At 43.1% G+C, this 12,124-nt stretch overlaps 1 protein-coding gene across 1 annotated transcript in view; it reads right to left on the reverse strand.

The window, feature by feature from the left end:
* Positions 1 to 2,143: 2,143 nt before the first annotated feature.
* Positions 2,144 to 12,124, reverse strand: part of LOC117397928 (putative aminopeptidase W07G4.4) — a 28,410-nt gene continuing 18,429 nt past the window's right edge. Inside the window, exons 11-17 of the mRNA XM_059013534.1 lie at positions 11,227 to 11,331; positions 9,753 to 9,828; positions 9,057 to 9,175; positions 5,420 to 5,503; positions 4,539 to 4,596; positions 3,761 to 3,942; positions 2,144 to 2,654 (exon numbers count right to left, since the gene is read on the reverse strand). Coding sequence (XP_058869517.1) covers positions 2,520 to 2,654; positions 3,761 to 3,942; positions 4,539 to 4,596; positions 5,420 to 5,503; positions 9,057 to 9,175; positions 9,753 to 9,828; positions 11,227 to 11,331 — 759 coding nt within the window. The 3' untranslated portion in view covers positions 2,144 to 2,519. The remainder of the gene's footprint in view (positions 2,655 to 3,760; positions 3,943 to 4,538; positions 4,597 to 5,419; positions 5,504 to 9,056; positions 9,176 to 9,752; positions 9,829 to 11,226; positions 11,332 to 12,124) is intronic.

Genomic DNA, 12,124 nt, shown 5'->3' on the forward strand with positions numbered 1-12,124 from the left:
CAATTGTCAGGGGTATCAAATGCACTTTTTAGGGGTGGGGGGGGCGGGGCAGGGCAGTACTTTTCTTTTTTCACTCGGGGGCCCCACGCCATGGAGGGGCCCCACTGGGCTATGTTAGGTCATATCTGGGCGGGAGTTCCCAGGGGGCAGCGCACAATTGGCCGAGTGCCACCCGGGTAGGGAGGGTTAGGTTGGCCAGGGTGTCCTCGACTCACCGCGCACCAGCGACCCCTGTAGACTGGCTGGGTGTCTGTGGACTTGCCTGTAAGTTGCCCAGAGCTGCGTGGTCCTCCGACGCTGTAGCTCTGAGTTGGCTGGTTTCTTTCTTATGTGAAAGTCCTTTTCCAAGCAAAGAAGCAGCAGAAGTCATCCAGTGTGCGGGAGGGAGGAGGGAGGAAGGAGGGGCCCCCGAGAGTCTAAAGGCGGCTCTGAATGCAATCCTCTTATTCTTCCTGACTGTGTTAACCCACATATGCGTTGTATGTCACATAACTATTTTTCTCCATTCTGTTGGCCACTGCATGCTGTCCTACAGGAGCAGTCAATGCAATTTAAACACATTTGCCCAGCGGAGTTCAATGCCATCCTCTTGGTTATGTATTTTTATTCCTCCTATCCCATAGTAATATGACAACATCCCTGTAATTCCCTGCCCAGCTGCTGTCAGCCTGTCCCTCACAGCACCCCCTGTTGAGGGGCGCCTGCATTGACGTCAGTGTTGTTCCTCTAGCCAGTCACACAGCTACAGAGTGCTTCATCTCCAGACTCTCTCTCCTCCCTCGCTGCTGAAAACTCCCATGAAACAGGCTCCTTCCCCTCCCCCTACAGCATTCGGAGGGTATTTCATTGAATTCATTTATTTAATTGTATTTATTTAAAAGGAATTCATAAAGGCAGGCATATTGAGAAGTTGCATGGGGAGACTTGTAGTTAGTAGCCTTAAGCAAAGTCAAAAAAAGAAAAATATATAATCTGTTTGTATGTAAATAAAGTGTCAAAATAAAAATTTGGAACACAAATACGAGGCAAGTAACAGATATTGCACCTTGAAGAAAGAACCAAAAAAAAAACACAATCTGATTTTCAAGCTTGTACTCTTGTGTGTCCTCGGTACTGAATGATTCACGCACCGAGACCCCCCCCCCCCCCTCTCCAAATCCTGTTCTTTTCTGTTCTCCCATTCGCTGAAGTCAATTTATCTATGCCTGTATATTTTAATAAAATAAAAAATGCAGAAAACACAGAAATAAATTCCTTTTCTATAGAGTTCTGCAGTACGCTTCTCAGTTCTGATCAACCCCTACCTGCAACAGGACGGAGGCTGGGCGTGACTGCAATGCAAAAAGAGCCAAGTTCGTCTGCATGTGTGGTTACAGAGCTGTTAACCTCATCTCACCGACAGCTGTCATGCTCTGTAAAGGCAATACAACAGCCTGTGTGGTGTTCCAATGACCCCCCTCCCCTCCCTCTGTAATGAGAAGGTTCTAGCAGGTACAGGGAACACCAGACAAAGCCAAGGACAGGCATCTCCTAAGCCCAGGGATCCGTCTCAAACGTTTTCTAACCCCTACACACTCTACCCTGTCTGGCCACTTTATTAGGACATGTACCCAATATTAGATTGGACCCTGATCACAGCCTTGACATGGCAGACTCCACAAGGTGTTGGGACGGTGACTTGACATCTTTCATCATTAATATATCACACAGTTGGGTCAGACAAACTGGTTTTATTCAGTGGGAGACACACACAGTGGCGAGTGGATGGAATGGGTCATCAAGCCAATTCGGACCTCCAAGAGCTATCTGCATGAGGTTCTGGGATCTTGAAAATCTGGTCCGAATGTCAACAGTAACTTTTCATAAGTTCTTATTGTGTTCTAGTGAAGAGTTTAAAATTCTAGGTGAAGTGCAACTCAAACAGAAACTTTGTAGGCGAGGTAGTTCTGCTTTCAAGTCAAATTCACCTGAAGGCGTGTTTTGTGGACAGCGTGCTGGTAAACAACTTTGTCATGTAACATTTGGCGTGACACAAGTTTGACAGATTTAAACTTTTTGTTCAATCAAAACTCTAACTGACAGGTAAATAGAAGAACCTTTACGATAGCTGAAATAAAGCCCCACCCCCCAAAAATAAAATTGATGCTGGTTAATATATAATTTTTATTATTATTTTTTTTTCAGCCGACACACACAAAAGAAATGCATTTACAGTGTTGCAGGTTCCACGGTTGAACAAAGCAACATTTCAGGCACACTACAGCAAACGTGTCTGTTTGTGCAAAATGTTATAGGTTTACAGAACGCCTTTCCAATTGACTGGCTTTAAACAGGAAAAAGTGAAATTAATTAGATTTTTGTTGCTTTGTTTACTGATTGGCGTGTGTGCCGCACAGCCAGCTCCTGATTGGCCGACTCAGACAATGATACGATTGGTATTGGCTGTACTGGCAGCGATGGCTTCTGATTCGGTGGGATTTAGACCGAGGTGCCAGGAGACGGCTTCTGATTGGCTGGTCTCAGAGGCGGTGCAAGATGTAATTGGTTGCCATGGTGAGGATGGGCGCTCCAGTGGGAATTCCAGGGAACGGTCCAGACGATCCGGCAATGTCAATGTGGGAATATCGGAGCGGCTTCTCGGAATCCACACCGTGCTGAAAAAACAAAAACGGAGACAAAAAAAAAAAAAAAAAAGAAAGAAGGTGGTCAGGGGCCAGTTGCATAAAATCACCTTAAGTATTCAGTTTAAGTACAACACACTTAAGGATAAGTTTTCCCTTAACTACGGTACTGAATCTGTGAAGCTGCTTTCTGCAACACCTGAACACTTAGAGGGAAAAACTAAGGGGAAATTTAACTTGAGGTGTTTCATGCAATTGGCAACAGGTTGTAATCTGTACAAAAAACACCCAGTCTGATTATACCAATCTACATTTCCAGAAGCTCTATAGGAGCCTCTATGCGAGTGCATGATGAAAGTTGAGAAGAAAAATTCAAAACCAGGACGAGCCCGGCTCTTGCATACAGTGGTTAAGACTCGCGGCCTGTTTGCATCCAGCTTCCACCCTGTTAGGGGGTGTAATGATTCATCACATACCGACCAATCATGATACTTTCTTTACATGGATCGGATCGCAACAGAGGTATGGATCGCTTGTATCATGAGACGAGACCAGTTCACTAAATGGTTCCTGAATGAAGAAGTGTATATTATAGTTCATATGAACACCCTTTAAAAATATAGCTGGTATGAATTTTGTCTTAACATTAAAGTCCATCATTTAAAATGATGCATCATACAAGTATTGTAACACATACCCTACTGCAGCCTGCACACTGTGACAGGGATCATTACACTCCTAACCTGTTACACAGAGCACTGAAACAGACCTCGCTAACCAACAGCTGCTCTGACAGGGGCAGACATGGGGGCAATTAGTCAGCATTGCAATCAGAATTGTTGACAGAAATTGCAATTACAATTCTATTTTGTTCCAAATTACAATTACACAAAAAAAACTACACATAGTAACATGTTTATTCTAAGTAAATATAAATGCGTCACCAAAAGTGGTTGAAAATACAAGGATAAAAATGACAAATGCAGAACTGTAAATCGATTCATTATATAGTACAATTAAGCAGGTGTGCCAATATTCAACTACGAATGACATTGTAATTGCAATGAACCATGAATTGCAGCTCCAGTGTCACTGGCCCAGGTCTGGCCAGGGCTACAGAGGAGGAGAGGCTGGGGTACCTGGTCGAGCCCCGAGGCCATGATGAGGAAGGCGGCGGGGGTCTGGTGCCCCCTAGGGGTGGCGCTGGAGGGCAGGTTGTTGCACTGCAGGATGTCTTCGTATTCAGACTTGCCGCGGTGGAAATCGAAATCCTCTCGGCGCACGGTGGAGATCTCAAACACATCACCCAGCTCATCACCCGCTGAGAGGGACAACACAGGGTTACAAATCAAACGCAAATTACACAGACAAATGCACAGGGCTACCAGCTCAAAGCTATTTACACTAATTTACCATTAACGATAGCAAGAAGGCACTGAAAAAAAACACTTTTAGGTCGAAACAGCTGGCATTTTATTGATTTAGCGTCTTTTAGTATGTCTCAACTCAGCACACTTGAGTGTTTTATAGTGATGGATGAAAAATGTACCCAATAAAAAAAAAAAAAAACATAAAACAAAACAACTCTGACATAATAAGTTGTTCTGGAATTGTAAAGGTGATGAGGCAGTGAGGACGTGGAGTAAACAGCTTTGAGAATCTAATCCACAGTGGGGCTAATGAAGCTTGTAGTAAAACCCGGAATGGGTGAAACTTATGTAAACAGGAGTCTTGGTTCCATCCCCGAAAAATGAAAGAGCGTGACCTACAGCCAACTTACACGCATGGAAGATCCCCAACCAAGTTTCATCAGAAATTGGAGAAGCATTTTTTCTAGAGGTAGAACACTTCTCAAAATCGGTTTTGATTATTTTATTTTTTTAAACGTACAACTAGTTTTAGAAAAAGGACCCTCACCTTTCTGCCACTGCTGAGCATTCCCAACGCTCCGGGCTGGGCCATTATCCATGATGATCTGAGAGAGAGCGAGCGAGAGACACACAGACAGACAGAGACAGAGATAGAGAGAGAGGCCTGGGTTACACACCATGGGGCCAGGAAAGGCACAGGACTGTTTGTGCTCCCGGGCGCTATGTGATGTTGCAAATAACAAGGGTCTGCAAGATGGGAATTCTGCTTACAAGAGAAACAGCCAAAAATGAAATATTTACTGTGAAGTTGTTTCAACCCCAATGGAACCCCTGTCCCAGCATTTTACAGGAACAAAGAATCCTGCTGGATTTCTTTTTGTGTTAGGGGGTCTGATCTACCTTATCAGTTTTTTTGTGGTCTCAGTTTAGGGGGTCTAGTTGATCAGCCTACACCCTGATAAGCCACAGCTGGGTGTTTGAGTATTTTACAGCACTGGGGAATCACTTTGGACCGTCTCAACCAACCGTTTTTAGAATCCCGGGATAACCACAGACAGATGGTTGATGCAACCCAGGGAGGATTCCCACAATGCTGTAAAATGCTCTAAAAATCACAGTCCATGTGTGCGTTTACAGATTCTGTGGACCCCTCCGAATGATTGTAGAGAACTGGCATCTCAGCCCATTGAAGTGGATGGAGAGGCGAGGGCTTGACGCAAACTGCTAGTCGTACGGTTCAGAGAAGAAATATTCTCCGGAAGGGCCAGCTCCGTAGTGGAGAGGCAAGCGCAGGTCTTATGCTTATGTCAGTATTGTTAAGTAATCAGCCACTAGGAGGAGATTCATTACATGGTCCTGGGTGAGCCTGCAGTACTGCACTCTAATTATCTGAGTGTGCCCGCCTCCCCGCCCCGCCCCAGCACTCACAGAGTAATTGGGTCCCATGGCACGGATGGCGTGCCCGGTGAGGGTGGCGATGGTGAACAGCTCGGGGGCTACCTCCGACAGGGCCTGGGAGAACAAGAAAACAGGGATGGGAATCACACTCTCATTCCACAGATTGATCCATTCCTGGTTTTACTGCGAGTTTAATGAAACACACCTGAGTTTGTTACCTGTACAGTGGGGTTGATCAAGCTCCTAGTAAAACCTGGAATGGCGAAACTGCTGTATTAAAGACAACCTGCTTTACTCGTACAATAGGGATCGATAGATACAAGTACAGAGAACTCAAACACACACAGCTCTGTATCCATGGAGAATCCAGATCCAACAGGATACTCAATCACTAGAAATACTTGAAGAAAAGTCATTGATAAACTGAAAACCTCACTATTTTAATAATGCTACAACATTTCAGCTTCTTCAGATAGCATGGTAGAAATAAACTGGTAGACTGATGTACATCTTTCAGTATGTCAATTACTTTTTCTTCATTATAATATATATATACTGAGCATCAAAAGAAACATATTACTTGTATTTGGATAAAATTCACTAGATGTGATCGAAAAATGACAAACTCTGTTTTAGAGCAGGTGCAGTGACTTTTTATTGTGCTGTTTAACAATTGACATCACGAAGATGCTGCAAAATGATCTGCCGATCTTGGGCAGGTGTTGTGACTCTCGGTCTCCCAGTTCGTGGCCTGTCATTGACAGAGTGTGTCTGGTTGTACCGTCTCGCCAGGTTTGAAATTGCTGGCTGTGAGCACCCAATTTTTTTTGAAAATAAATGTGTTATAATAGTGATATTCTTTTGGATGTTCGGTATACATACAAAGTTGTAGTCAAAAGTTTACATACCCTAATGGAATTTTATAATTTCTAGAAATTTCTTGAAAACAAAGAATTTTAGGAAAAATCTTTTGTAGCAAAAGCTTTGCTTTTGTGGATGAGGAAAAAGTTACAAAAAAAATGCCAATTCAAAAGTATTCATACCCTTTCATGCTATGATCGTGTTGTCTACAAGGTGCTAGAAATTTCAATATGATAATGCAGAACCTAATTCTAGAAAAGTCTAGAAAATGCAGGATTGTAGGTGAACATTCTTAGAGGGTATAAAAGGCATAGGATAATTGCTGTCATTACCAAGAAGTCAAGAGCTATCTGAAGACCTTAGTCAGAAAATGATTTATTGTCATAAAGCTGGAGAAGGGTACAAGAAGATTTCTAAGTATTTCAGTACCTCAATTTCACCTACTGTTTCTATTAACAAGAAGTAAAAGACGCATGATTTGCAAAACATCTTTTGAATGATGGATAGGAGTTCTGGTCAAAGGTTTTGTGGAGTGATGAGACAAAGATCAAGCTATTTGGTCACGCAGATAGTCGTTAAGTTTGGAGAAAGTCTGGTGAGGCATACAAAGAACAATTTTGCGTTGAGGAATGGTCAAAAGTCACAAAAGAATCATGCCAAAAGCTCACTGACAAATATCCTAATCATTTAAAAGAGGTTATTATTGCTAAAGGTGCCTCACCTAGCTATTAATTTCATTTTTCTTGTCAGGGTATGAATACTTTAGAATGGTCATTTTTTGAGTTTTGCCAAATAATTGCTGAAAAATAATTTTAGACACCTATTTCTTGTACTTTTTCCTCATCCACAAAAGCAAAACTTCTGCTGCAAAAGATTTTTCCTAATTTGTCCGACAAATTATAAATTTCCATTAGGGTATGTAAACTTTTGACTACAACTGTGTGTTTATATATATATATATATATATATATATATATATATATATATATATATATGCCTAGAAAACTGAAGTAGTTGCTCTCTGCATTAATGAGTCAGACAATTGCTTGCATCATCAGTGATGAAGGTTCAGATGAGGAAGATGTGAAGGTCTGATTGATTACACCGTGTAACAATTTTTTTTTTTTTTTTGGTTCCTGGGTAGTAAGTGTTATTTCCTAATTGCTTATGCCTCAGAAGTATAGAAAATGGCTATTATTCCCCACAAACTTTGCTTTTGTGACCAGGACAGTGATATTTTGAAATTTACCTATTTTCCAGTACATTCCAGATAGATTCAGTGCTGAGTAAACTTGGAGTAACTTCTAGAACTTTCTAGAACTTTCCAGTAATATAAATAGTAGTATAAATACAGGGGCCTTAAGCCCACCAGTTCAGTTTAGTTCCAGCTGCCTAAGTGGATACATATCTGGACGTCTTGAAGTATGATGAGTACGGCTGGGAGGTCATAGGAGACTTCAAAATGGTGGCATTCCTGATGGGTCTCCAAGGCGGTTTTACCAAGTTTCCCTGCTATCTTTGCCTTTGGGACAGCAGGGACACTAAGGTGCACTACCGCAGGCGGGACTGGCCACAGAGGACCGAGTTCTCTGTGGGGAGGAACAACGTCAAGTGGGAGCCACTGGTGGACCCCGAGAAGGTGCTGATGCCACCACTGCACATCAAATTGGGCCTTATGAAACAATTTGTCAGAGCTCTAGATAAGGAGTCGGCAGCCTTCAAGTACTTTCAAGACTTCTTCCCTAAGCTGTCTGAGGCAAAGGTCAAAGCCAGTGTCTTCGTCGGACCACAGATAAAGAAGATCCTGGAGTGCAATGAATTCCCCAAGAAGCTCACTAGTAAGGAGAAAGCGGCTTGGAACAGCTTTGTCGCAGTGGTTCGGGGCTTCCTGGGCAATCACAAGGCCGAAAACTATGTGGAGCTGGTTGAGACTCTGGTGAAGAACTACGGCACAATGGGCTGTAGGATGTCCCTCAAAGTCCATATCCTTGATGCTCATCTTGATAAATTCAAGGAGAACATGGGAGCGTACTCGGAGGAGCAAGGCGAGCGCTTCCACCAGGATATACTGGACTTGGAACACCGCTACCAAGGACAGTATAACGAGAACATGATGGGAGACTACATTTTGGGGGCTGATTCGTGAAAGTGATTTACAGTATAATCATAAATCTCGAAAAACTACTCACTTCTAAATCTTTTGTAGTCATTTTTGTATTACTTTAGTATAAATACATGTTAATTTGACACAAATTCGCCCGTTTTCTCATTGGAAATAGGTAAATTTCAAAATATCACTGTCCTGGTCACAAAAGCAAAGTTTGTGGGGAATAATAGCAATTTTCTACACTTTTGAGCCATAAGCAATTAGGAAATAACACTTACTACCCAGGAACAAAAATTGTGTTACATAGTGTTACGCTGTAACCATATTTAGAATTATTTTTTTTTGACATCACAAACACATTTTTTTGTATTGAACATTTTTAATGCTACTTTGGATGCAATGTTACTTTATTATTTTGTGTTGTGCTTTCACACTGGACACAACAACGTTTATTACACAGATTATGTAAAGCCATTAATTTCAGTGGACCGAAAATGTTACACGTTTAAATAATTTTTTAAATATAGCGACGACTTCTGGCGTTTTTCAATGTTTGTTTTGTGAAAATATTTGAAATGACAAGAGTATTGAGGATGTTTCGGACACAAGCGCCCTTCATCAGCTTTACTTTACTTTCAAGTGTTTTTGTTTATTTTTAATATTCTAGTGTGCACTGCATGTAAACCCTCTTCTACATACCCGCTCCTTCATCTCGCTCAGCAGGTCTGCCATCACCATCCTGCCCTCAGCGTCCGTGTTCCCCACGCGAATGCGCCTCTGAGCCCGAGATGTGATGAGCTCATCCGCCACATAGCAATCTGAAGGGAGGAGGGGAGTGGAGGGGAGTGGAGGGGAGGGGAGGGGAGAGGAGGGGAGGGGAGGTTACATCACTACACTGTGCTGCAGGAATGAAGGCACAGTCTAGCTCATTTAATCAAAAATGTATTTATATTGTATATATTTTTTTTTTTAAATCGCTATTTTTAAATTGCCCATTTAATATTTTTGCTTTTATTCTTAACATTTCTGATATCACATTGCAGCCCCTTTTACTTAGATTTTCAATTGAAATGAAGGGGCATTCTCAAGACACAATTGGCAACTGTCCTCAGTTCTATAGTAGGGCAAGCTACAGAGACACAGATACCGTTGGTATTTGTGCAGTTTTCCCCATGGTTATACTATGCACTTACCATAGTTTACCCTGGTTTGTAATGTTCACTACCATACCGAACGATTCTTTACAATGCTTTATTACACTTTGCTGTGCTTTTACTATGGAGAACTTTTAAAAGGGCAGATACAGGGAGAGAGAGACAGAGAGAGAGACACACAGGTTCTGACACAGGCAGGCAGGCAGGCAGACCCCTCTCTGCTGTGACAGCGCTGACTCACCGGCCCCCACGCTGTTCCGCACCATCGCCATAGCACCCAGCACCTTCAGATTCTTAGGCTTCAGCTCAGCCAGCACCTACAAGAGGGGGAGGAGCAAAGCCAATTCAACAGAGAACCTGCAACAGCCATGGAAACAAGACTCCCGCGGCATAGCAGTTTGATCCACTCCTGGTTTTACGACGAGTTTAATAAGATACACCCGAGCTTGTTAACTATACACTGGGGCTAATCAAACTTGTAGTAAAACCAGGACTGGGCAGAAATGCTGTGCAATAGAAGTCTTCAATCCCTGTGGCTGCAAGACAGAGCACCAACCTCACTACTCACATGCTACCCCCCTGCTTCGCACTCTCCACTGGCTACCTGTCTCTGCTCGCATTCAATTCAAGACCCTTGCTCTTGCCTACTGCTCTTTTCACCACACTGCCCCCTCCTACCTCAATCCCTCGTGTCTCCCTACACCCCCTCTTCACTCCCCCTCTACTGGCTGACTGGTCCTGCCTTCCCTCCACTCTCCATCCTCCCGTGCTGCTCCTTCTCTTCCCTCTGTGGTGGAACCAGCTACCGGAGAACTTCAGGACTGCCCAGTCTCTCATTGCCTTCTGCCACCTCCTCAAGATCCACCTGTTCAGACTGCGCTTGTAGATCTCCTGCTCCGCCCCTCCTGCTCTGCACTGGACTCGCCTGACCTCAGCACCGCGTTACTGGATCCTCAGCTGATGCACTATCCTTGCACTATTGCACTGCTAATATGTCACTGTAGATATAACTTGTCTTAATCCAAAATTGTTACTTCTTAGAGTATTATATTCTGGTAACATTTGCACTTACTGTAAACTACGCTATTTAAAATACTGTTTTTGCATTGTAACAACTGTAAGTCATCTTGAATAAAAGGTATCTGCCAAATAAACTAATAACCACAACTAAACACCAGACACCTGGCAGGAATTACAGTAATGATGACAAAATAATAATACCACTGTCTGAAAGGATTTAAATGTGGGTTACTAGGTTACATTTCAACATCTCTATTAGCAGATCTGAGTGTGTGCGCTCCACACACACACAGGCTTGTCTATACCTGGATGAATCGGACCCTCCACACACACACACACACACACACACAGGCTTGTCTATACCTGGATGAATCGGACCCTCCACACACACACACACACACACACACACACACACAGACTTGTCTATACCTGGATGAATCGGACCCTCCACACACACACACACACACAGACTTGTCTATACCTGGATGAATCGGACCCTCCACACACACACACACACACACACACACACACACAGGCTTGTCTATACCTGGATGAATTGGACCCTCCACACACACACACACACACACACACACACACACACAGGCTTGTCTATACCTGGATGAATTGGACCCTCCACACACACACACACACACACACACACACACACACACACACGCACACGCGCTTGTCTATACCTGGAAGAATCCCGCCACGGCTGCAGAGCCACACTTATCCCGGTGCATTCCAGCCATAAACCCCCCGGCCTTAATGTCAGCTCCGCCCGTGTCGTACGTGATGCCCTGGGGGAGAAAGGAAAGGAAAGGTCTTGGGAAGTGCAAGGAATGGGAACTGAGAACTTACTTTAACCTGGTCACTGCGCTTCACAATCCGGCTCTTTAAAGTATCCTGCGTGAGGTTTCTAGTTTGAAAAGGCTGCAGATCAGTTAGAGCGAGTTCATTCAAAATGCAGCAAAACACATTTACTGTTGAAGCATGTTTAATGTTCAGAGGGCGGGTGAAACTGTGTCGAAGTGTATATGCCACTTCGAAATAGATTTAGGTCACAAGAAATAGATGTCTACAATTATTTATTTCAGCAATTTCACCAAAAATGCTAATTCAAAAGTATTCATACCCTGACAGGGAAAATGAAATTAATAGCTAGTTGAGACACCTTTAGCAGTAATAACCTCTTTTAAATGATTAGGATATTTGACAGTGAGCTTTTGGTATGATTTGTTAGTGATTTTTGACCATTCTTCAACGCCAAATTGTTCCAGTTCATTCAAATTCCAAGGACTTCTCTCGTGCACAGCCTTCTTCAACTCATACCAAAGATTCTCAATCGGATTTAGATTGGGACTCTGACAAGGCCATTCCAGAACCTTGATTTTATTCTTCTTTAACCATTCTGAAGTAGATTTTGACGTGTGCTTTGGGTCGTTGTTTTGTTGGAATGTCCAGTTGTACTTTAAACCAAGTTTTGTAACAGAGGGTTTCAGATGATTGGCCAATATCTTTTGGTATGCTATGGAATCCATTTGACCATGTATTGGAACTAAATTTCCTGTGCCATTAGAGGAAAAACAGCCC

This window comes from Acipenser ruthenus, chromosome 46, assembly GCF_902713425.1.
Source record: "Acipenser ruthenus chromosome 46, fAciRut3.2 maternal haplotype, whole genome shotgun sequence".
Taxonomy (NCBI): Eukaryota; Metazoa; Chordata; class Actinopteri; order Acipenseriformes; family Acipenseridae; genus Acipenser; species Acipenser ruthenus.